This window comes from Oryctolagus cuniculus, chromosome 11, assembly GCF_964237555.1.
Source record: "Oryctolagus cuniculus chromosome 11, mOryCun1.1, whole genome shotgun sequence".
Classification (NCBI taxonomy): Eukaryota; Metazoa; Chordata; class Mammalia; order Lagomorpha; family Leporidae; genus Oryctolagus; species Oryctolagus cuniculus.
Window position 1 is genome coordinate 54,256,606 of NC_091442.1, and position 26,765 is coordinate 54,283,370.

At 45.0% G+C, this 26,765-nt stretch overlaps 1 protein-coding gene across 1 annotated transcript in view; it reads left to right on the top strand.

The window, feature by feature from the left end:
- The window catches only part of TMPRSS12 (transmembrane serine protease 12), a 122,171-nt gene that overhangs the window by 48,547 nt on the left and 46,859 nt on the right, over positions 1–26,765 (top strand). The window contains exons 2-3 of the mRNA XM_051846297.2: positions 10,654–13,565; positions 13,726–13,833. Of these exons, the coding sequence (XP_051702257.1) occupies positions 13,421–13,565; positions 13,726–13,833 (253 nt within the window). The 5' untranslated portion in view covers positions 10,654–13,420. The remainder of the gene's footprint in view (positions 1–10,653; positions 13,566–13,725; positions 13,834–26,765) is intronic.

Below are 26,765 nucleotides of genomic sequence, written 5' to 3' on the forward strand. Positions count from 1 at the left end.
GTATTTCATGTGAACTAATGGCAGAACGCCCAGAATGTGGATGCCCAAACTATTAAGTAGCATTATATTAAGTGGAAACGTGGAGTAGCAGATTAATGAGGAGAGAGAATTTAAAAGCCTTTAGAGATCTGAGCCCCTGTGATGCTCGTGGGAGACCTGGAAGAAGCTCCTGGTTCCTGGCTTCAGATCAGCGCAGCTCTAGGCATTGTGGCCACTGGGGAGTGAGTCAGCTGATGGAAGAACGTTTTCTCTCTCTTTACCTCTCTCCTCTGCCTCTCCTTCTGTCTCTGTGGAACTGTGGCTTTCTAGTAAAATAAATTAATAAAAAAAGAGTTACATTAAGCAAGAATAGTAACTAATAAAATGGTTACAAAGCATTTTGGGAACACAAAGCTGGTAGTGACACACAGATCCTAGAAACTGGGAAACATTTAAGTTTATCTCTATATGTTGGGGAACTGCGACAGAAGTTGCTTAATTTTCTTCTTTAAAAAAGATTTTGTTTATTTGAATAGCACAGCTACAGAGAGATGAGAGACAAAGAGAGAGATTTCTCCCATCCACTGGTTCACTCCCCAAATGGCCACAATGGCTAGGGCTGGGCCAGGCTGAAGCCAGGAGCCAGGAGCTTCATCCAAGTCTCTCCTGTGGTTCAGGGTCCAGGTACCAGGCCGTTTTCTGCTGCTTTCCCAGTCCATCAGCAGGGAGTTGTATCAGAAGTGGAGCACCCAGGACTCACAGGGGCACCCAAATGGGATGCCATTCAGCCAAAATGCTGGCCACAATTGCTTAATTTTCTTTGCTCCCAACAAGGTCTCAACCTAGGAAGCTCCTGTAGAGCATTTATGTTTTAAACCCATTATTGTGTAAACTTTCTAGCCTATGATACTAAATAGTTCATGAATACCTGCACCTGTAGTAAATCCGTATATAGACTGAGCAGAAGTGCATCACATTCATGATTGTCTTTGCCTCTGGGATGGGACAGAGAGGAAGGATGTAATCTGGATAGGACAGCAAAGAGGACTTTGACTTCATCTCCAATACTTTTATTTAAAAATATCTGATGTGAATATGACAAGATATTAATATTGTTCATTCTAGGTGATGTGCACCTATTTGTTATATTACTTTCTGTACTTTTTATGGAAAAAAAGAAAGCTACACAGCCACCCCACCCCACCCCGTCCTTGCTGGCTCTAGTCTCCTGAGCCTTTTCCCATCCTCTGCTGTCACAGGAGCTGCCCAGATGCCCAGAGCACTCCTTGTTTTCCTTAGAAGACAGCCAGCTATGCAGCTTCAAAGCCCTCTCAGTCAGTTTCCTTGAAAATAAAACAATTTAATGATGCACTGCAAGGCACCTGCTCTTCATCCAAATAATGTCTTCAAGTTACTACACGGGTAAGACAGTGAAGGGACAGCCAGGAAACTGAGATGCACTTATTTCGTCACAGACCTAGGAATGCTTAAGAAAAAACAACCCAGGGAGAGAGAGCAGGACTACATCTGATACACTGACTCCTGAACTCCACCAACTTTGTTTTCAGCTCATTGCAGCGTGGGGAAGACTCCACTTCTCTTAGTGCTCCCATTGTCTGTTGTTCCCAGCCTCCCAGCCCTGCACTCTTGTCCCCGCCCAGCATCTGGAATGTCTGGCACACAGGAGAAGGCCCCTTTAAATGACGCTGGAGTCTGTGGTAAATGTCACAGTGGGCCCAATGTGACATCACCAAGCCTGGGTGCCAGTGGTTGGCAGCCAGTTAATGGTGAGGTAGCCACTGCTTCTGGAAGCAGGAACAGCCCCCTCCTTTTTTAACTTCCTAGTGGACACATTTGTTGGTATTTGCCTAGATTTGGTGAAAAAGAAGAAAATCATCCAAATTCTCCACCATTTTTTCAGAATGGAATGTGAGTAAGACAGTGAATTTGATTTAGAAGAAAGCCTCAAGAATTCCTCCATGAGAAGAGGAGACCCCAGAAACGTGCTGGGGAGTCCTGCGGTCTCGTCGCTTGAGGTCCCGCACTCGGTGCAGGACATCATCAATAGAATTGAGCGAGCCCAGGCCTCTCGAGCCCGAGAGGTAGGTAACGCCCCAGACCTTTACAGAGGGCACCTTTTTCAGAAGAATTGTTATTTCTTTGAGGGTCAGAGAGACAGAATAAGAGACAGGACCAGATGGGAATGGATTTCCCATCTGCTGGTTCACTCCCAAATGCCTGAGACCTGGAGGTTGGCCAGGCTGAAGCCAAGTGGCAGGAACCCAATTCGGCATTCTGTGTTGGTGGCAGAGACCCAGTTACTCGAGCCATCTCTTTCTGTCTCCCAGGGTGTGTATGCGCAGGAAGCTGTACTCAGAAATGGAGCCAGGACACAAAACTAGGCACTCCGATACAGGGTGCAGTTGTCCCAACTTGTGTCTTACTGCCTGGGTCAAATGCCCACTCTGCACCTTCTTAAGTACATTTTTTGAGAGCTCACAGTGTTCAGGATATTTGACTGTGTTTGAGCTGACTGACTCAAATGATAATGTCACCTGAAATGATTCTGAGATTTTTTCCCATGGGCTTATTTACACTGGGTATGTCTTTGGTGGTTCAAATATTTCTAATTGTTTAATTTTGCAAATGCTTACGTATTCTGAATACAACTTCTTTATCAGGTGGATGATTCACAAATATTTTCTCCTCTTCTGTGGCTTGTCTTTTCCTTCTATCATAGTGTGTTTCAAAGAACAGAACTTCCAAATGCAATTGATCCTTTTGTTTGGTGGATCATGGTTCTGGTGTGATACATAAGCAAAGTTTTCCTATCTCAAGGTTACAATCATTTCCTCTTATGTGGTGTTCTGGGAGTTTTATACTTTTCAATTTTACATTTAGGCTATTATCTAATTTGCCATCATCTATGTCTATGATGTCAGATAGTCTATTAGTTTTTCTCTCTATACAGAAGCACCCGAGGCAGGTGAATTTACACAGCAGAGAGGGCTATTTTGGCTCGAGTCTCGGAAGCTCCCAGTCCAAGATTGGTTGGGCCATTGATTCAGCCCCTGCTGATGGTCTCGTTCTGCAAGAGTCCTAGGGTGGCACAGAGTGTCACATGGAAGACAGGGAATTTGTGTGTCTGCCTTTATCCTTAGAGAGCCAGCAAGAAGCAATCATGGGTGCGCTCACCTGGTCACCTAATCCAGTCAGACACTCCCCAAAGTCTCTACCTCCAGATTATGTAATTGGATTAAGTTACCCCCTCTCAGTATCATGAACATAATAAGGTTTCTGGGAAAGAGTATGGTGTCAGGGGCCTCAATACATTCAAACCATAGCAGACACAGACTGATGTTTGTTAAGCTTTTCCCAATTGTTCCATCTCTGTCTGCTGAAAAGACTATCCTTTCTCCACTGTATTGCCCCATTCCTCTGTTGATAAGCTGTTGATCGTGTTCCTATACGTACGAACTTATGAACTTGCTAGTCTGCTCTTTCTGTCTGTCTTTTTGCTAACATTCAGTGACTTGAATACAAAGACTTTATAATAGTTCTTTAAATCATGTAGTTTTAGTTCTGTAACTTAGTGTCTTTCAGTTATGCCCAACTTCTTTCTCCACCTTGTTCTCTATCTTTCCCCTTCTTGGGCTTCTTTCTTCAAAGTGACACACACATAATCTAAAACCTGTCTTTATTCACAATGCTTTCTCCCTTTGTATTCCCAAATAAAATTCAGTCTGTCAAGTTCTACTAAAAAGAGTCTACTAATGTTTTGATGTAAATCATATTAATTTTGTTGATAGATTTGGGGGAGAATTCAAGTCTTTTTTTGAAATTTTTTTATTGAATTAAGTTATGCAAGTTTCATGTATTTCATATATACAGATTTAGGAACATAGTGACACTTCCCATCTATGCTCCAACCCTTCCTTCTCCCCCTTCCCCTATCTCCACTCTTAAGTTTTACATAGATATACTTTCAGTTTACTTCATGATTGTAAAGTTAACCCTACACTAAATAAAGAGTTCAACAAATAGTGTGAAGAAAAAACACTGTTCCTCAACAGAAGAGACAAGGGATATAAACAGTCATCAAATCTCAAAATGTCCATCTCACTCCTATATGCTACATTTTTGGTACTATTACTTCGGATCAAGGAAAACATATGATAACTGTCTTGGTGACTCGTTTATTTCACTAAGTGTAATGATTTCAAGTTGCATGCATTTTGTTGCAGAAGACAGGTTTTCATTTTTTTTATAGCTGAATAGTACTCCATAGTGTGTATGTGTGTGTGTATATATAATATATATATAAATATATATCCATAATTTCTTTATTAGGTCAAAATTGTTGGACATCTGGGTTGATTCCATGTTAGCTATTGTGAATTAAGCTGCAAGGAACCTGGCGGTACAGATAACTCTTTCATATGCTAATTTCATTTGGTAAATTCCCAGGAGTGGGATGGCTGGATCATATGGTAGTCCTATATTCAGATTTCTGAGGTATTTCCATACTGTCTTCCACAGTGGGTAGACCAGTTCAGTGCTTCAGGGTGGGGGGAGTATCAGGGTGATACACAAGCTGGGCGTGGTATATCCCCCCTGAATTTTTTAATCTAATAGAGGGTTTGATCAGCTCTAGTGGCATAGTTACCCTTTCACCTCCTCTCTTCCAAGGTGACCAATGCCCAGATGCTAGCCCACAGTGGGTAGTTAATACTCATCCGTGCTGCCCCAAGAACCACAAAGGATCTGTACAGTCCTCAGTCTGAGCCAGGATCCCACTGCAGTTACCCATCCATGGCCATCAGGGAGCCCTGAGTGTGGGGAGTCACCCACGGTGACTGCATGGAGACCCAGCCTCACCCTGCGCCCTCACATGCAGCCACACTGTTTCCAGTCCCAGCACACTGGGCTCCCACAGTCACGGGGCACAGAGGATCCCCTCCACCTCACCAGCCTGTCCCATCCACAGAAGCGAGATGCTCCCAGAACCAGCTGCCTGTGGGTTCTCTGCCTGGGCGGTTTGGGTCCCAGAGCCTGTGATGTGCTGGGAGACTGGGGCACCTCACAGTTCTGTGTGGGTGCCCAGCCCCCGTCAATCCCCCAGTGGACTCAGGCGTCTCCTTTGGCTGGTTGCTAGGCACGCAGACTCAAGCTGGCGCAGCTGTTATGTATGACCAAAATGGCACCTGCCCTCTCCCAGGCAGATGGGAACAGAGAAACGTTCCCCTTTTTCCCCTCTAGGCTGCCAGGTACCCTGTCCCTTACAGGGTCCCAGACTGGACTCACACCAGCCTCTCTCCACAGCCATATCCCCAGTGGCTTGGGCTGCTGCAGTCTGGTCTCACCTTACTCTCCAAAGCTGATGCTGAGGCTCTTGGCTGTTGGGGTCCTGAGTTGTGTCCATGTTCGGGCTAAGTTGTGTCCATGTTCGGACCCACGTAGGTCCACAGCTTCCCTCTAATTTACCTGGAGTTTCCACTGCAGTTTTCTCCCTAATTTCCCTGCGATTGCACTCTCTCCACTATTGGAATTCTGTCTATGTTATCCACTTTGGCCCAGTTGTCTTAAAGTATTGGGAGGCCAAACTTTATGAATTCTCCTTTCCCTGATGCCATCAGTATAGACTTGACATCCCTAAGCCCAGAGTGTTGATATGGTCTTACACCCCAAAAGTCAACTGTATTGGGATAGGCCTTTGGCCCAATGGTTAAGTTATTAGCTAGGATACTGATGTCCCTCACGGGAGTACCTGGGCTCAGCACCCAGCTTTGGCTCTTTATTCCAGCATCCGACTATCTCTGACCATGACAGATAGTCATGATGGCTCAAGGCGTTGAGTTCCTGCCACTTGCATGGGATGACTTGATTGAGTTCCTGGTTGCTCACTTCAACCGAGCCCATTCCCAGCTGTTAGAGTCATTTGAGGAGTGAACAAGTAGATAAGAACTTTCTCCTTGTGTGTCTGTCTATGTCTTCGTTCATTCTCTCTCTGCTGCTCAAATCAATATTTCAAAACTAATTGCACTGGTAAAAAAAGCCAGGTTTTCTGATGATAACAGAAAAATATCACTCAAAAGATCAGAAATTTGCCTTAAGTTGTTAATTCATCTTGTGGATAATTGTGCAGGTTTTAATGCTTTTCCTCCATGTCGGATTTGGCATGTAAAAACCTTGTACATGCCTAATATACAGTGTACCCCCATCTGAAAACTTTTCTTGTTCAAAGCAGAAACAAAAAATATTTCCAAGTTAAAAATGTTCTTGTTCATCTGTTTGAAGGGTAGCACAGGAGAGCGTGAGAGAGAGAGAGAGAAAAGAAAAATCTTACATTTTCTGGTTCACGTGCCAACAGCCAGGACTGAGTGCAGATTAGGAGCCTGGAATCCATCTGGATCTCCCAGTGTGTTGCAGGGGTCCAACCAGAACACGTCATCTTCTGCCTCTTTGGATGTATTAGTAGGAAACTGGATTGCAAGGGGAGGAGCCAGGGCTCAGACTGGCTCTCTGATATGGGATGTGGATATTCCAAGTGGTGGCCTAACTTGCTGCACCACGACACCCACCCCTGATACTACTACTTTTATGGTCATTTCTCTGGGGTGGGAGAGTGGGAGTTGTAACTTTTTATAGGCTGTCTTTGTATCCTAACGTGCTAGAAGTAAGTGTTTTTGCAAAGTATCATAATAGAGCTGGCACTGTGGCATACTAGGCTGGGCCTCTGCCTGCAGTGCTGGCATCCTATAAGGGCTCCAGTTTGTGTCCCAGCTGCTCCTCTTCTAATCCAGCTCTCTGCAATGGCCTGGGAAAGCAGGGGAAGATGGCCTACGTGCTTGGGCCCCTGCACCCACGTGGGAGACCTCGAAAAAGCCCTAGGCTCCTGGCTTCAGATCAGCTCAACTCTAGCTTTTGTGGCCATTTGAGGAGTAAACCAGCAGATGGAAGACCTTCCTCTCTGTCTTCCCTCTCTCTGTAACTCTACCTTCAAACAATAAATATCTTTTAGAAAGTTTTTTTTTTTTTATTTAATTGAAAGAGTTACAGAGGGAAGGAGAGGCAGAGAAAGAGAGAATCTTCTATCCACTGCTTCATTCCCCAATTAGTTGCAAAGGCTGGAGCTGCACCGATCCAAAGCCAGGAGCCAGGAGCTTCCTCCAACTCTTCCCATGTGGGTGCAGGGGCCCATGGACTTGGGCCATCTTCCATTGCTTTTCCATGCCATAGCACCTTGGACTACCTTCTACTGCTTTCCCAGGCCATAGCAGAGAGCTGGATTGGAAGTAGAGCAGCCGGGACTTGAACCATCACCCACATGGGATGCCAGCATTGCAGGCAGCAACTTTCCCTGATACGCCACAGTGCCTGCCCCATAAATAATAATCTTTAAAACAATAAAAGTAAGATATAAAGCTGGATACAAGTTGGCTTCATGGGGGATTAGTTCATATCTAAGCTTATAAATATATTCTTTAGAATCTCATAAGATCTTTATCATTTTCCTTCTTACATATTTCTTAAGCCTATGCTAAACTGCTTTTTGTGAAAGTACAATGTAGACTTTCAATTTAATATTTTTTCTATATGGGTAATTGGGTGCCCCAGCACCATTTAGTGAAAAGGTCATCCTCTCCCCACTGATGTGTAAAACTGATTTTTTTTTCTTTTTAAAGATTTATTTATTTAAAAGGCATAGTGACAGAGAGGCAGAGGCGGAGAGAGAGAGGGAGTTCTTCCATCCGCTGGTTCACTCTCCAGATGGCCGCAATGGCCGGAGCTGTGCCGATCCGAAGCCAGGAGCCAGGAGCTTCCTTTAGGTCTCCCATGTGGGTGCAGGGGTCCAAGGACTTGAGCTATCCTCTAGTTCCTTCCCAGGCCATAGCAGAGAGCTGGATTGGAAGTGGAGCAGTAGGGTCTTGAACTGGAGCCCATAAGGAATGCCGGCACTGCAGGTGGCGGCCTTACCCACTACACCATAGCTCCGGCCCCAAAATGATTATTTCATAAATCAACCTTCTGTATATGTGTGGGCCTGTTGATGGTTTCTATTCGTAGTCCCTGGTCAATTTGCAGTCTACACAACTCCATTTAGTATAACTTTAGAAAAAAGAATTCTTTTTTTTTTTTTTTTTTTTTGGACAGGCAGAGTGGACAGTGAGAGAGAGAGACAGAGAGAAAGGTCTTCCTTTTCCGTTGGTTCACCCTCCAATGGCTGCTGCAGCCGGTGCACCATGCTGATCTGAAGCCAGGAGCCAGGTGTTTCTCCTGGTCTCCCATGCGGGTGCAGGACCCAAGGACCTGGGCCATCCTCCACTTGCACTCCTGGACCACAGCAGAGAGCTGGACTGGAAGAGGGGCAACCGGGACAGAATCCGGCGCCCCGACCAGGACTAGAACCCAGTATGTCGGTGCAGCAGGCGGAGGATTAGCCTAGTGAGCCGCGGCGCCGCCCATGGCTTTTTAAATTTAAAATTTTTAAGGTGAATGAGCTTTTTATATTGCATATATACAGATTTAGGAACATAGTGAGTCTTCCCACCCTAAACTCCCTTCCACCCACACTGCCACCCTTTCTTCTCTTAGTCCCTCTCTTAATTTTTACAATGATCTACTTTCAGTTTACTTTATACTTGTAAGTTTAACCCTACACTAAGAGTTCAACAAATAGTAAGAAGAAAAACCACTTCCTCAACAATAGAGACAAGGGCTGTAAAAATGTTTATAATAATTATATCTTGTTGACAAATTATCCCTCATTGTGTTTAGATTCATTTATGTGTTAACACCTGTTTTGTCAGATATTAATATTGTCGCCGGCGCCGCGGCTCACTAGGCTAATCCTCCGTCTTGCGGCACCGGCACACCGGGTTCTAGTCCCGGTCGGGGCGCCGGATTCTGTCCCGGTTGCCCCTCTTCCAGGCCAGCTCTCTGCTGTGGCCAGGGAGTGCAGTGGAGGATGGCCCAAGTGCTTGGGCCCTGCACCCCATGGGAGACCAGGAGAAGTACCTGGCTCCTGGCTCCTGCCACCGGATCAGCGCGGTGCGCCGGCCGCGGCGGCCATTGCAGGGTGAACCAACGGCAAAGGAAGACCTTTCTCTCTGTCTCTCTCTCTCTCTGTCCACTCTGCCTGTCAAAAAAAAATTAATATTGTCTCCTCAGCTCCTGTGTGATTACTGTGTTCAGAGTATATCGTTTTCTATAATTTTACTTCCGATTTATTTGTGTCTCTGAATTTAAGGTATCACTTCTAGTTGGATTTTGGGGGATTTTTTTCTTTCAGTACAAGTCTGACTATCCAGGTCTCCCACATGGATGCCATGGATCAAAACACTTGTCATTGCTTTTTTTTTTTTTTAACATTTATTCATTCGCTTATTTTTAAATCTTTTTATTCATATAAAGAGAATCAATTTCATACATTTCAATAGTTAAAATTCTAAGAAGATAAACATATTTCCTTCCCTCCCTTCTTCCCTCAATCCCTCGTCCTTCCTTTTCTTTTACTCCTTTAAGTTTTTAATAACATACTTGAATTTGCTATATAATCACAGGGTTAATGCACCACTGACCATATTGTTCTGCAAGTAAGGAGTAGAATCACTTTTTCTGGGGAAAATTGCTGGGTATCTCATTCAGCCATTCTTTAAATCTTTGTTGATTGATGGCCCTTTTGAAAGAACCAAAGTTTCAACCAAAGTAAGACAAGGTAGAAAAGAGAGACACGAACACAAAAGAAAAAGCTAAAAGGACCTGCTGCCTTAACTCTGGAAGCAGAAGCTCTAGACAGCTGTGGGAACACAGTGGTTCTCTTAGACACAATACTGTTTGTTTTGCAGCTTCTGTTCTCGTTTATCTTTTGTTAGAGATCTGTATTTTTGAAATGCAAAGTGACAGAGAAGAAATGGAGAGGCACAGAGAGAGAGAGGACACTGGCTCACTGCCCAAGTGTACACAAAGGACAGGGGTGGACTGTGCCACAGCCAGGAACCTGAAACCCCGTCTGGGCTTCCCATGTGGACAGCAGGGATCCCCGTACTTGGCCATCCCTCAGTGCCTTCCCAGGCGCGTCAGCAGGGAGCTGGGTCAGAAGCAGGGTAGGGGCTGATGCTATGGCGTAGTAGGCTGAGCATTCACCTGCGGCACTGGCATCCCTAGGGCACTGGTTAAAGTCCCGGCTGCTCCTCTTCCGATCCAGCTCTCTGCTATGGCCTGGGAAAGCAGCAGAAGACGGTCCAGCTGCTCGGGCCTCTGCACCCACGTGGGAGACCTAGAGGAAGCTCCTGGCTCCTGGCTTCAGATCAGCTCAGCTCTGGCCATTTCAACCATTTGGGAATGAACCAGTGGATGGAAGACATTCTCTCTCTCTCTCTCTCTCTCTCTCTCCCTCTGTCTGTAACTCCTCCTCTCAAATAAATAAATAAATATTATAAAAAAGAAGCAGGGCATCTGGAAGTCAAACCAACACTCTGAACTGGGATGCCAGAGTCCCAAGCGGTGGCTTAATCTTCTGGGCCACCTCACTGCCCTCAGCTGAAGTTTTCTGATCAATATTCGCATGACAGTTATCTGTTCCTTTTGTGTAAACTCTTCAGGCTTAAACAAGAAAGGGCATAGCACAAAAGAAGACATGCAGTCTCATTGTTTGATGTGTTTTTCACCCAGTATCCAGAGCTGGTCTGTGGAAAACATGGAAAGCAAGAATTATAAAGCGTCCCGCAGCAGCAGACGCTCTACGCCCAGACCAGGTGGTTGCCGATCCATTCACCACCACAACCAAAGTTTCCGAAATCCAGAACATGTTGCAAGAACTCATCGGCACAGGGATGTTCAATAAATTAGAAAAGAATGGAATTAAATATATAGCATCTACAATATTAAATCTCTCAAAAGCCTTGAGTGCCCTAACGGAAGAATTGAAAGTTGCAAATATCATAGGGAACAGAATGTGTTTTGAGAGATACGAATCTGAAAAAGAGCTCTCCCAAAGGATCATTAAAGACCTCAGCAAGCAGAATGAGGTGCTGCAATGAAAACTTGAGGAGGCAGAAGAAAAGTACAAATCTGCACTAGACAGGAACAAATCTATGTCATTGACCACATCCAGGAGCATTCATAAAGCTGGTGACGACGACATTACTTTGGCCAAGGAGTTTGAAAATGTAGGCGAGAAGTGTGAGGTAAGGGAGACTGAAGCCTCTGGGGTACACGGGGACTCTGCACTTGCATATACAGCCCCGGCTGAGATGACCCCAGATTTCACCGGACAGGTGCTGCAGACCTGAAGACAAAGAAAACAGGCTTCCCGGAGCTGTCACTGAAGATCCAACATACATGCCAAAACATGACAAGATTCCTAACAGCACTGGCGATAAAGGACAACACACAGGAGGCCCCCGTGTCCAAGAAACCTTTGGATCAAATTTCAGGGAGACTAACATTGCACGGAGTATGCCAGAGGCCAACAGTAATGACACCAAAATAGAAGAGATTGAGAACAACACAGAAGAAATGACCCAGACATCAGCCCGTGGGGTCCTTCCCGTTTACCCACAGCCCCTGGGAAAGCACCACACTCTTAGTGCTGAGCCGTCTAGGGGGCCTCCGACTCCCCGGCCAACTCCAAGACTGAAGGCTCCTCTCACACCCAGGTGGCCTCTTAAATCTGGAGTCCTGCCCGTCCCTCAAAAGACTCCCAGTCTCCGGGCTCCTGTCTCTCCTGGGCAATCCTTTGCACCCAGGGCCTCGTTGAACCCTGGAGGGCTCTTGTCTGGGCAGCCTCAGGCACTCCAGCCTCCTTTTCCCACTGAGCAATCTCGCCCTGTTCAGGCCCCTTCTGCCACTGGGCAGCCTGTGACCCCGTCAGCTCTCCCTGGGCAAGTTGCCCTCTTGGGGACCCCTCCTACCTCTGGACATCCACCCGTGTTGGGGACTGCCTCTGCCCCTGGAAGGCCCCAGAAAGGCATGTCCTCTTCCACGAGAAAGAAAAGATCAACACACACGTCATTTGTCCAGCCTGGTTTCAAGACAGCCCGTGTTCCTTTTGCTAAGAACACCCAAATCTTAGGGGTCTCTGACACTTATGGACAAACTCAAGGCTCTTCCGAAATGGATTCCCAGGTTACCAGTCACTTTCCTGCAATACCATCAGCACCTGACAGCGATGAGGGGACCCTCCACTCAATGAGGAAGCCAGGAACATCACCACCTCCTCTTTCTACTCAAGTACCCAAAACATCAAAGGTGCCAGCTTCTAAAAGGGACAAGACGTCTCCATTGCCTCCTGCAGACAAGCAATGAATAGTAATTCTGGTTTCAAATGGAAGTATTCAAGATGATGGTGCCCCTTGTCTCCCCAAGATCTTGAACAGTTAATATTTCATTGATATGGAAGCTCAAAGATCCTGATGCTATAAATCGGGCCACAGAATCTTCTGTGCTACACACAATATCTAGGAATCTCATAATGGAGACACTTCATATGGACACGGTTCACCTGGGATACCTGCTCCCCGAGGACATTGCCTATGGCTGATCCAGCATTCCAGATAACTAATTCTCTAATGGTCTGGTGTAGTTATGTATTTAGTTTTCTGGTGTAGTCCCAATATCAAATATCCTTCCTCATCGCCCTAGAAGCATATTCACATTTGTGAGAGCGTATGTTCCGAAAGAATCTTTTATAGAAGATCTGTAGGATGGAAGCTTGTGTAGCATAGCAAAAAGAGACCTTTTTAAAGGAATCAGGAATGGCCAATACAAGATGCATCTCCTTCATTTCTGTCTTTGGCAGAGATGTGAACACATGTTTTGAGATCATGGTTGATATAAGCAGCCACAGAACCCAAGCACCCTGATGTGTGATGGCAACCTCCCCAGGTGTGCCAGATGCCCACCCCAATAAGGAAAAACATTTTGATAACAACTACCAGGAGGTATTAACAAACTTTTTGCTCATTGCCAGTATAAAAGGGGAAATCTGGCATTTCATTGTTTTCTTTGTATTTCTTTGTTTTGGGTGAGGTTTAGTAATTTCCCCTAGATTTCACAGCCATCTGCTGCTGCTCCTCCGCACGTGGAGGAGCCGCACCGGACCTGACGCTTGTTGTTCCCTTTTTTTACAAGTCTTTTCTATAGTAAAGTAAGAATGAGCAAACAGCGAACTCCCAAAGCAAGAATGAGTAGAGAGAAATGAGAAAGAACGAAGCAACGAATTTCCCCGCGAACTCTCCAACGCACTCTCCAACCAACCCCCACCACTGTGCCGTCTCTCTCCTCCTATATAGTCCTCTCCACCAATCCGTGCTCCGCTTGTCCTCTTGTCGAGCATGCCGTTCTCTTCTATTGAGAGGATGAATCGGCTCCTGCGGCTTCTAGTAGTCAAGATGAATCAGCTGTGTAATAGCTGGTTACTCCTTATCAGCGCCATATTATGGGAGGCGGGCTTCGCCTTCCACAGGAGAAGGATTCTGCCTCCCACAATCTGCATATCATTTCCTGTGATGACCAAATCCAAATACTATGTCCAGGTTTCACTGCCACTTCTCGATCTTCACGTGTAGGAGTTTCATCAGCAGGTGAGACGTGTTAATATGGCAGATTTCAGAGGGGCGTAGCTTTTTTTAACTTCTACTTTTTCTACTTTTTCTTTAGTCATGGCTCCATTTTGGGATCCTGACAAGCCCACATTCACAAATTATTGTAGGGAGTTCTTAAGTTCTCCACCTGCTTCTTCAGGTCTCCTCACCTCTGGGCTGAGTTCCAACAGGCTCACAGCGGAGGCCTCCTGGAGCTCAGGTTTCACTGCCTCTTCTCGATCTTCACATGTAGGAGTTTCATCAGCAGGTGAGACGTGTTGTCAGAGATGCACCTCTCCTTTCAAATATGCCTGTGTACAAACAATTTCCTTATGAGACAAACACATCATCTTAAAAAAGTGGTATGTTAAGACACAGAGCAGGCACATGACACAATTATAAAAAAGTCACCTTTAATTCAGTAAGCAGGTCAACCTGCTGCATCACCACACGGGCCCCACCACCATCAATTCTACTCAATAAATCAAACAAATTTCACTCTACTGATTTTATTTCATCTTTGTCATCACTCTTGTGTTATTTGGATCCTTTCATGGACTTTCTATTATTTTCTTGATCAGTATATTGATGAGGCCCTTCATTTCTGTGTTATTGATTGTAGTTTTATTCTTTAAAGAATATGTACTTCAGTTGTAGGAGAGATGGTGGTGGGGAGAGAGAAAGCCTCCCACATACTGATTCTCTCTCCAAATTCCCACAATGGTAGAGACTGGGCCTGGCTGAAGTCAGGAGCACAGAACTCAATTCATGTGGATGGCAGGGACTCAACTACTTGAGCCATCATTTGCAGTTTCCCAGGTGCACATTATAACAGAGGTTGAACTGAGAGAAAGACCAAAACACAAACCCAGTCCCTGCGACATGAAATGTGAGTGTTCCAAGTGGTGGTTGTATGTTTATGGTGCTGAGTCTGAGATAGTTATTATCGCTGTTTCCCCCCAGTTGCCAGTGAGATGCGAGCAGAACTGGTATGTGTCGTTTCCATGCTGAGCTTGTCGTTGGTTTGAGACCCTCTAGATAGTCTTTTTCTTCTGGTATGATAGCCTGTGATTTCTTTCTGCTTGGCCTTGTCCCTGTGAGAGAACACAGCGAAGCTCCCTCCCTGCAAGGCAGTGATGGATTAGTTGCATGATCACTAAGTAAGCTTTTAGGATTTGGGAGTTACTTGTTGAAACAGTAAAGCTGAACTCAACTAATATGGTCTTCCTATCCAAGAATGCAGTAATCTGTCTTTTTTCTTCAGCCTTTGTGTCGGGGGCATGGTCCAGGAGCATTTTAAAGTTTTCACTAGCCCCTTGCATATTCTTTCCTGAGTGTCTCTTGGTATTTTTACATTTTTTTCTGGTAATACTGCAAATGAAGTCTTATTGTATGAGTATTTGAACCGCTTATTTAAATGTTTGAATTATGCATGCAGCCAAATTACTGTATTCAAATGTGAAAGTTTTTCAGTTTATTTTCTTGAGTTTTTGAGATGTATTATCTCGGCTACAAATAATATTTTTTACACTTAGATTTTTCCAATTTTTGAACATCCATCTGTGTCTCTTGCCCGTGAATTGGTTAGTACCTCCAGAACGTTGTTCATAGTAGTGGTGACATGGAAGCAAACATGCAGTGCAGCAGTTGAGATGTCTCTTGGGACACCCACAGTCCATACCAGAGTGTCTGGATCGAGTCCCTATTTGCTCCTGATTCCAGCCTCCTGCTAATGGGCACCCTGGGAAACAGTAGGTGATGACCCAAGTAGTTGGGGTACCAGCTGTTCACATGGGAGACCTGGACTGATTTCCCACCTCCTGGCTTTGGCCTAGCTCAGGCCCAGCTGTTGTAGGCAATTGGAGAGTGAATCAGTGGATGCGAGATCTCTCTCTCTTTCTCTGTGTCTGTCTCTCTCTTCCAAATAATTAAATGGATGACATATTTACTTCAAAGTGTGGTACAGAATTAAAAAATGTGTGTACAAGTTTTAGCACAATGTCTGACTCTTAGTAGTTCCTCCGCAAATGTAAATTATTGTACATGTAAAGAACAAAGAAAAGGGCTGGTGCCGTGGCTCACTTGGTTAAGCCTCTGCCTATGGCGTTGGCATCCCATATGGGCGCTGGGTTCTAGTCCCGGTTGTTCCTCTTCCAGTCCAGCTCTCTGCTGTGGCCTGGGAGGTCAGTGGAGGATGGCCCAGTTGCTTGGGCCCCTGCACCTGGATGGGAGACCAGGAAGAAGCACCTGGCTCCTGGCTTTGGATCAGCCATAGTAGCCATTTGGGGAATGAACCAACGGAAGGAAGACCTTTCTCTCTGTCTCTCTCTCTCTCACTGTCTAACTCTGCCTGTCAAAAAAAAAAAAAAAAAAAGATTTCTTAGGAACTGGGTCAAATTGTTACTATAAATGGCATTGGCTAGAGAGTGGGGACACAAGGTAAGGAGGATGAATAGCCTTGTTTCCAGATGAGGATTTGTAAACAATGAGATACGCCCTGTGGTTACTAGTGACTATTTTATTTTAAAGATTTAAAAGCAAGATTTATTAGAGTCAAAGACCTCCAGCCAGAGTGGCACGGAGAGGGCTGCAAGAGAAGCAAAACCCAAAGGACCCCGTGGCACTGGGGCTTCTAAGTACAATGTCAAAGGGAAAGAAATTGACAATCAGATTGGCATTCAGTCACCCAGGGACAAAAGACCTGATTTACAATCCTTTAACTTGAGAGGCTTGCTCCTGAGAAAACAAAAAACCATCCCAAAGGGGGATACCTAATTTGTTGCAGCATTCACTCCTTGTAAATTCTATCCATTGTTTTTACCAGACACAATCCTATCCATGTGATCATTTTGACACTTAAGATGATACTTTTACCCCCAAACATAAGGGGATTTGGGGTCCCATGGCAAGTTTTTAAACTGTACTCTCAGAAGGAAGTCTACAGGAATGTATTCAAAACTATACAATTTTATATTTACAAACTTTGTGCACTTCATAATTATGACTTTAGATATATAGTGATTCTTCTCTTGTGCCCACCTCCTACCCACATTCCCACCCCTCTTCCTCCTCCCTCTCTTATTCCTATTCTTATTTTTTACTAAGATCTATTTTCAATTATCTTTATATGTGTACATATGTATATGATTAACTGTGTTAAGTAAAGAGTTCAACAAATAGTGTTAAAAAAAAACCCTGTTCTTCAACAGTCAAGGCAGGGCTGTTCAAGTCATTGCTTCTCAAAGTGTCAATGTCGCTTCTACAGATGCCTTTCAAGTGCTCTATTAGTTATCACAGGTCAGGGAGAACATATGGTATTTGTCCCTTTGGGACGGGCTTATTTGACTAACTAAGTATGATGTTTTCCAGGTTCATCCATTTTGTTGTAAATGATTGGATTTCATTTTTTTTTACTGCTGTGTAGTATTCCATAGTGTACATAGACCATAATTTCTTTTTTTATTGTGACCCATAAGTCTCTAGGCTTTATAATTAAAAGGTTTTTTTCTAATCTAATTGAAGTATTTCAATTGACCTATCTTCAGAGTTCACAAATGCTTTCTACTGCTTGATCTTTCTGCTGTTGAACCTCTTAACTGTATTATTTTTTCCTTAAGAAACCATTTATTTAACGAGTTCAAATTTCATAATTACAAACTTAGGAATATAGTGATTCTTCCCATCATACCCTCCCAGCCCCAAGGCCACCCACCTTCTCCTCCCTCTCCCATTCCCAGTTCCTTTCTCCATTAAGAAAACAAACAAACAAACAAACAAACAAAAAACCTGCTCCTTGACAGAACAAGGGCTGTTAAGTGTCAATTTCACTATTACAGGTTTCCTTTTAGGTGCTCAGTTAGTTATCACAGATCAGGGAGAACATTTGGTATTTGTCCCTTTGGGACGGGCTTATTTCACTAAGTATGATGTTTTCCAGATTCATCCATTTTGTTGCAAATGACCGGATTTCATTTTTTTTAAACCTCTGTGTAGTTCCATATGTTGAATTGTCATCTTCATTTATTTCCAGAAAGTTTTTTATTTCTCTTTTGATTTCTTCTATGACCCACTATTCATTCAGGAGCATGTTGTTCATTCTCCATGTGTTTCCATATTGTCTAGGGGTTCCTGAGTTGCTGATTTCCAGCTTCATTCCACTGTGGTCTGAGACGGTGCATGGTATCATTTTGATTTTTTTGAATTTGCTGGGACTTGCTTTATGGCCTAGCATGTGGTCAATAGAAAAGTTCCATGCACTGGTGAGAAGAATGTGTATTCTGCAACTGTAGGATCTAAATTTCTGTAGATATCTTTAGGTCCATTTGGTCTATGGTGTTGATTAACTCTGTAGTTTCCCTGCTGATTTTTCTGTCTTGTTGACATGTCCATTGCTGAAATTGGGGTATTGAAGTCCCCCATTATGTCTCCCTTTAGATCCAGTAACATTTGTTGAATAGCCACATGCTCTGTACTTAGGTGCATATACATTTATAATAGTTACTATTGATCCCTTAATCATTACATAGTGCCCTTGTTTGTCTCTTTTAACAGTTTTTGTGTTAAAGTCTATTGTCTGATATTAGAATGACTACACCAGCTCCTTTTTTGGTTTCTCTTAGTATGGAAAATTTTTTCTATTTTTTCACTTTCAGTCTGCTTGCATCTTTGTTGGTGAGATATGTTTCTTGTAGGCAGCAAATAGATGGGTTTTGTTTTGAATCCATTCAGCTAATCTGTGTCTTTTAACTGGAGCATTGAGGGCATTTACATTTAAGGTATCTATTGATAAGTCATGACTTTGTCCTGCCTTTTTCCCATGAATATTCTTATTGTTTACTTCAGATGTCCTTTGTACTTTTACTGGGTGATTTTCTGCCTTTACCTTCCTTTGTAGTGATGACCATGTTTCTGTGGTTTTTTGTGTGTGAAGCACACACCCTTAAGCATCTTTTGCAAGGCTGGACGGGTGGTGACAAATTTTTTGAATTTCTATTTTTATCGAGGTCTTTTTTTCACCTTCATTCATAAATGAGATCTTTTCAGGGTACATTATTCTAGGTTGATAATTTTTTTCTCTTAAGACTTGTGATATGGCCGGCGCCGCGGCTCACTAGGCTAATCCTCCGCCTAGCGGCGCCGGCACACCGGGTTCTAGTCCCGGTTGGGGCGCCGGATTCTGTCCCGGTTGCCCCTCTTCCAGGCCAGCTCTCTGCTGTGGCCAGGGAGTGCAGTGGAGGATGGCCCAGGTGCTTGGGCCCTGCACCCCATGGGAGACCAGGAAAAGCACCTGGCTCCTGGCTCCTGCCATCGGATCAGCGCGGTGCGCCGGCCGCAGCGCACCGGCCGCGGCGGCCATTGGAGGGTGAACCAATGGCAAAGGAAGACCTTTCTCTCTGTCTCTCTCACTGTCCACTCTGCCTGTCAAAAAAAAAAAAAAAAAAAAAAAAAGACTTGTGATATATCTTGCCATTCTCTCCTGGCCTGTAGGTTTTCTGATGAGAAGTCTGCTGTGAATCAGTCTAATTGGAGATCCTCTGAAAGCAATCTGGTGTTTCTCTCATGCACATTTTAGAATCTTTTCTTGATGTTTCACTGTGGAAACAATGCCAGTCCTGACCCACATTCTTTAATCATCTTTGACATGATCAATTATTGAAGTATCCAACTGATACTTTCCATCAAATTATTTTTAAAAACAATTTTTAAATGGAAGTTTACGTTTTCACCAAACCACTGTTCCTGGCTTTGAAAACCTTCCCTAGAAATCTTACTTTACCTCAACCCAATCTCGTGACTTTCTCATTCGATACCAAATGCATCCCACCATCGCACAGCTCACAATGATTTCCAAGGCTCTCTTATCATCTCCCCAGTCATCTCCCATTGTGCACGACCTCACTCACCTCCATGATTAAGACAGTGTGTCGTCCCCTAAGACATCCATCATTAACACCCTCGAAACTCATGGTGAAGCCATTGTTGCCGTGTGGAAGGCCTGCCATTGTCAGTCAGCCTTCCCCTCCATGAGGTTATCCCAGAGATCGCTCCCCATGGATCTTTTGTTCATGACCTGTGTTAGCACTTGCTTGATATATTCTATCTTAATTAGGGTTTTTCCTTTTTTATTTCCTTCAGAGGAATCCCATTATGTTTTCTTCTCATTTTAGAAGAATAACAGCTGCACAATCGTGTCCTAATAAATGCTTCTAGAATTGAAATGGAGGGATAAGGATTTTAAATTTTATACATTTTTCATTTCCATTTGTTATGAATTCCAACCTACACAAAATATATAAGCAACAGAGGGTAGTGTTGTGGCATAGTGGGTAAAGCTGCTGCCTGCGATGCCGGCATCCCATATGGGTGCTGGTTCGTGTCCTGGCTGCTTCACTTCTGATCCAGCTCCCTGATAATAACCTGGTAAAAGCAGCAGTGGATGGCCCAAGTGTTTGGGCCTCTGCGACACTAAAGGGAGACCTGGAAGAAGCTCCTGGATCCTGACTTGGGCTTGTTCCAGCCCTGGCTGTTGTAGCTATCTGGGGAGTGAACTAGTGGAAGGAAGATCAATCTTTATCTTTCTCTGACTTTCAAATAAATAAATAAATAAATGATTCAAGAAAGTACAAGTATGGGAGCAACAATGCTAAATGGTTTGACTTGGAAATCATTTAGGCTGCTTTGTGAATGCCTACTGGGGTGAGCAATAACATTTTTTTTTTTTATATCTTTTATTTACACATTACAAGTATTTTTTTTTCTTTTTTTTTTTAACTTTTATTTAATGAATATACGTTTCCAAAGTACGAATAATGGATTACTATGGCTTCCCCCCCATACCGTCCCTCCCACCCACAACCCTCCCCTTTCCCACTCCCTCTCCCCTTCCATTCACATCAAGATTCATTTTCGATTATCTTAATATACAGAAGATCAGCTTAGTATACATTAAGTAAGGATTTCAACAGTTTGCTCCCACACAGAAACATAAAGTAAAAAATAATAGATGATTTTTTTTTAATGATGATGAAATCAGATCAGACCTATTGTCATGTTTAATCCCAGTGAGAGTCAAGTTGGGAGTTGATAGTTTCTTTTCTTTTCTTTTCTTTTTTTTTTTTTTTTTTTTACAGAGGATCAGTTTAGCATGCGTTAAGTAAAGATTTCAACAGTTTGCACCCCCATAGAAACACAAAGTGAAATATATTATTTGAGTACTCGTTATAGCATTAAATCTCAATGCACAGCACATTAAGGACAGAGATCCTACATGAGGAGTAAGTGCACAGTGACTCCTGTTGTTGACTTTACCAATTGACACTCCTGTCTATGGCATCAGTAATCTCTCTATGCTCCAGTCATGAGTTGCCAAGGCTATGGAAGCCCCTTGAGTTCTCCGACTCTTATCTTGTTTAGACAAGGTCATAGTCAAAGTGGAGGTTCTCTCCTCCCTTCAGAGAAAGGTACCTCCTTCTTTGAAGACCTGTTCTTTCCACTGAGATCTCACTCACAGAGATCTTTTGCCAGAGTGTCTTGGCTTTCCAGAGCAATAACATTTGATTAAGGGACTTAAAGTCTAATATTGCCGACAAAATATTTGATAAAGTTGGAAAACGTCAGATAATGATAAATATTTTATTTTTTTTAAAGATTTTATTCATTCATTTGAGAGGTAGAGTTACAGATAGTGAGAGGGAGAGACAGAGAGAAAGGTCTTCCTTCCGCTGGTTCACTCCCCAAATGGCCAAAACAACCAGAGCTGTGCCGAACCAAAGCCAGGAGCCAGGTGCCAGGAGCTTCTTCCGGGTCTCCCATGCGGGTGCAGGGGCCCAAGGACTTGGACCATCTTTCACTGCTTTCCCAGGCCATAGCAGAGAGCTGGATTGGAAGAGGAGCAGCCGGGACTCGAACTGGCACCCATATGGGATGCCAGCGCCACAGGTGGAGGATTAAGCTACTGTGCCACAGAGCTGGCCCCCAGTGATAAATATTTTAATCAGACCTCACATTTATAAAAATACCCAATGCTTCAGTGTGGTTCTTTCAGAAAACCTTACGAATGCCTTTGCATAATAGTCTTAATTGTGACTACAGGAGAGGAGGGAGTAATGTGTGACAGCAGCAGGAGGTAAGGATGGGTAATAATCAAGAAAGTATTCTGGGACTAGGCAGAGTTTCCACAAGGAGAGGATTCTGAAAGTACAGTGGATCTGCATATTTTAGGCAGTTTCTGTGGAAGGACTGAAGAACATGTCAAATGTGGGAAAACAGAAATGAGGCACATCAGAATCAGCCCTAAAGGCATTCGGATCTGGCTGAAAAGCCCATGAGAGTATTTCAGGCATGGAAAGCCAAGACACTCTGGCAAAAAGATCTCTGTGAGTGAGATCCCAGTGGAAAGAACAGGTCTTCAAAGAAGGAGGTACCTTTCTCTGAAGGGAGGAGAGAACCTCCACTTTGACTATGACCTTGTCTAAACAAGATAAGAGTCGGAGAACTCAGAGGGCTTCCATAGCCTTGGAAACTCATGACTGGAGCATAGGGAGATTACTGATGCCAAAGACAGGAGTGTCAATTGGTAAAGTCAACAACAGGAGTCACTGTGCACTTACTCCTCATGTAGGATCTCTGTCCTTAATGTGCTGTGCATTGAGATTTAATGCTATAACGAGTACTCAAATAATATATTTCACTTTGTGTTTCTATGGGGGTGCAAACTGTTGAAATCTTTACTTAATGCATACTAAACGGATCTTCTGTAAAAAAAAAAAAAAAAAGAAATTATCAATTCCCAACTTGACTCTCACTGGGATTAAACATGACAATAGGTCTGATCTGATTTCATCATCATTTAAAAAAATCATCTATTATTTTTCACTTTATGTTTCTGTGTGGGAGCAAACTGTTGAAATCCTTACTTAATGTATACTAAGCTGATCTTCTGTATATTAAGATAATTGAAAATGAATCTTGATGTGAATGGAAGGGGAGAGGGAGTGGGAAAGGGGAGGGTTGTGGGTGGGAGGGATGGTATGGAGGGAAGCCATTGTAATCCATAAGTCGTACTTTGGAAATTTATATTCATTAAATAAAAGTTAAAAAAAAAAAAGAAATGAGGCACAGCATTCACCAACCAATGGATGAGAACAGATAATAAAGTGTTACAACTGGGGCTGGCACTGTGGCGTAGCAGGTAAAGCCACCGCCTGCAGTGCCAGCATCCCATATCGCTGCCAGTTCGAGACCTGGCTGCTCCACTTCCAATCCAGCTCTCTGCTATGGCCTGGGAAAGCAGCAGAAGATGCCCCAAGTCCTTGGGCCCCTGCACCCGCGTGGGAGACCTGGAAGAAGCTCCTGGTTCCTGGCTTCAGATCAGCCAAGCTCTGGCTGTTGCGGCCATTTGGAGAGTGAACCAGGGAATGGAAGACGTTCCTCTCTCTCTCTCTCTCTCTCTCTCCCCCCCCCTCTCTTTCTCTCTCCCTCTCCCTCTCTCCCCTCTCCCTCTCCTCTGTGTAACTGTGACTTTCAAGTAAAATAAAATAGTAAAACAAACAAACAAACAAACAAACAAAAAAAACAACAACACTGCACTCTGGCCTCCTGCTCGCTGAGACTCTAGTGTGGCAGCAGTGGCAGCTTAAGTAATTGGGTCCCTGCTGTCCTTGTACGAGACCTTGGCTGTGTCCTCACCTCCTGGCTCCAGCCCCGGCCCCGCCCAAGTCATCATGGGCATTTGGGGAGTGAACCAGTGGATGGGAGCTCTGTCTGCCTCTGAAGGAACAGAAAGCCGTAGCTTTATGAGATCTATCAAAATCTAACTGCGGTAATAATATAACATCATTTGCTCTTATATGAAAAAAAAAAAGCTAAAAAAACAAAAAAACACTTTTACTATAAAATAGTGAAACAGGGCCAGCGCTGTGGCACAGTAGGTTAATCCTCCACCTGCAGTGCTGGCATCCTATATGCAGCTGGTTCTAATCCTGGCTGCTCCTCTTTCAATCCAGCTCTCTGCTGTGGCCTGGGAAAGCAGTGAAAGCTGGCCCAAATCCTTGGGCCTCTGCACCCACATGGGAGACCCGGAAGAAGCTCCTGGCTCCTGGCTTCCCTTCGGCGCAGCTCCGGCTGTTGTGGCCAATTGGGGAGTGAACCAGTGGATTGAAGACCTCTCTCTGTCTCTCCCTCTCACTGTCGGTAACTCTCAAATAAATAAATCTTCTAAAAATAACCCAGCGAGATAACATTTACATCAAGGTTGTAGAATTCAGAAGCCTGTTGTAGGGAGAGTTTGGCAGGAATCTTCAGGGGACAGTCACTTGAACCACTTCCTTTCCTGCCTTTTTTTTTTTTTTTAAGATATATTTATTTGAAAGAGTTAGAGGGGAGAGATGGAGAAAGAGATTTTCCATCTGCTGGTTCACTCCCCAGAAGGCTGCATTGGCAGGGGCTGGGCCAGGCTCAAGCCAGGAGCCAGGAGCTTCTTCCAGGTCTTCCACCTGTTGGCAGGAGCCCAAGGACTTGGGCTATCCTTCACTGCTTTCCCCAGCCCATTAGCAGGGAGCTGGATTGGAAGTGGAGCAGCCAGGACTCGAACCAGTGCCCACATGGGATGCCGGCACGGCAGAAGACATCTTAACCTGCTACACCACAGTGCAAGCCCCTCTTTTTCTTTCTTTCCTTCTTTCTTTTCTCTCTATCTCTCTCTCTTTATATATTATTTGAGAGGTAAGAGTTACAGACAGAGAAAGGGATAAGATGGAGAGAGACGTCTTCCATCTGCTGGGTCACTCCCAAAATGGCTGTAAATGGCTGGAGCTGGGCTTCTTCCGGGTCTCCCACATGGGTGCAGGGGCCCAAGGACTTGGGCCATCTTCCGCTGCTTTCCCAGGCCATTGCAGAGAGCTGGATCGGAAGTGGAGCAACCGGGACTTGAACTGGCACACATTTGGGACGCCAGCACTGCAGGTGGAGGCTTAACCTCCCCACTTTTGAGAGCTAGACTGTGACAGCTCTGACCTCTTCAATTAATGGTGTGAATTTCTTTGTAGTAGACAAGTAGGCACGAGAGGTGAAGTCTTTGTGTCATTTTCCATTTGAGATTCTTGTGGCAGGATACAAGTAGTAGGCTGCAATCAATGAGTAGATAACTGCCCAAGAGTTTCAATTTGTAAATGAAGGAGTGATCACAGGTGGTATGACAGCTCTGGGGGGACAGATCTCTTAAGGTCATCCTTGAGGTCAGTACTTGCCGGAGGTGGTTATATGAGCATTAACAACCAGGGACCTGAGATTTAAGCCCAATCTAAAGCGGCCCCAAGCATCCCCAGTGTACACCATATTAAACCCTAGGGGAGCTGTCTCTCTCGTGCTCTTCCATAGCCTCACAGTCTACCCCGTCACAGGAGTGCTTCAGAGAATCTGTTAAATGCATGCAGGTCTTTCTAACGCACTTAAGATACACAGCAGTCTCTCTGCCCAGCGTCACAAATAACAAAACTACGGTTCAGACCTAGGTCTGATGAACTAGTTTGTGGTTTTACAATGAGAGTATTTCTATCTCTGTCTCTCCCTCTTTTTTTTTTTTTTTTTTTTTGATTTATTTGAAAGGCAGAGTAACAGGGAGAGACAGAAACTTTCTGTCTGTTAACCCCCTCCCCCCAATGGCTGGAACAGTCAGGGTTGGGTCAGGTCAAAGCCGGGAGCTAGGAACGCCATCTGGTCTCCCACGTGGGTGGCAGGAGCCCACCCATTTGATCCATCTTCCGCCGCTGTCTTCCCAGGTACATTAGCAGTGGAACAGCCAGGACCCGAACTGGTGCTTTGATAACGGGATGGCGGTATTGCAAGCTGCAGCTTAACCAGCTGCGCCACAACACGGCCCTGCGCCTTTTCTTTGTTTTCTCATGGTGAGAAGGTGGCATTCAGAATTAGCCAGCTGGACCTAGATTAGGGGTGGTTGCAGGAGGACTGATAAGCGGGAGCCAGCTGAACACAAGCCTCTGTCTCGGGCCTGGCCAGGGCGCTGTTCTCGCCGTGTAGTGTCGTGGGGCTTCCTCCCCGCCTCTTTGGTGCGGAGCTTGAGTCCACGTGAGCACGCCTGTGCTGTCGTCTTCTGTGCGCGTGGTGCTGGGGGAAGTCGATGGCAGAGCTGTCAGGCTTGATCGTCCGGGCGCTCTTTGGGGGGTCTTGGGGCTGGGTGTGGGTGACAGCAGGCGCATTTTTGCCGAGTGTGGACACCTTTCAGCACTGCCACCTTGGCCTTCAGAGCCTTTGCTTTGGGAGGGGCAGGAGCCGCCTCCTTCCCCTTCTGGATGGTCTTGGTGACAAGCCCCGGACCTTCCTTCCTTCCCTCCCTCCCTCCTCCTTCTTCCGTCCCTTCCCTTCCCCTTAAGATTTATTACTTCAGTTGAAAGAGTTACAGAGAGGCAGGGAGAGAGCTCTTCCATCGCTGGTTCACTCCCTAAATGGCCACAATGGCTGGAGTTGGGCCATTCTGAAGCCAGGAGCCAGGAGTCTCTTCCGGGTCTCCCAAGTGGATGCAGGGCCCAAGGACTTGGGCCATCTTCTACTGCTTTCCCAGGCCATAGCAGAGAGCTGGATCAAAACTGGAGCAGCCGGGACTCAAACCGGCGCCCACATGGGATGCTGGCCCTGCAGGCGGCGGCCCCTGTACCTTCTTACCTGGTGTTGCAGAGTCTTGTCCTGCACCAACTCTTAGAAGCTTATTAGAGTTTTTTTTTTTTTTGACAGGCAGAGTGGACAGTGAGAGAGAGAGACAGAGAGAAAGGTCTTCCTTTGCCGTTGGTTCACCCTCCAATGGCCGCCGCTGCAGCCGGCGCACCGCGCTGATCCGATGGCAGGAGCCAGGATCCAGGTGCTTTTCCTCGTCTCCCATGGGGTGCAGGGCCCAAGCACCTGGGCCATCCTCCACTGCACTCCCTGGCCACAGCAGAGGGCTGGACTGGAAGAGGGGCAACCGGGACAGAATCCAGTGCCCCGACCGGGACTAGAACCCGGTGTGCCGGCGCCGCTAGGCAGAGGATTAGCCTATTGAGCCACGGCGCCGGCCAGAAGCTTATTAGAGTTTAAAGGTTCCATCTAAGTATGTCCACTAGGTGGCAGCCTTCCATTTTAAAATCTCAGAAGTCCTGCAAACTTCAAAAGTACTGGGGAACTTCAAAAGTTCACAGAAAGTGGGAACAC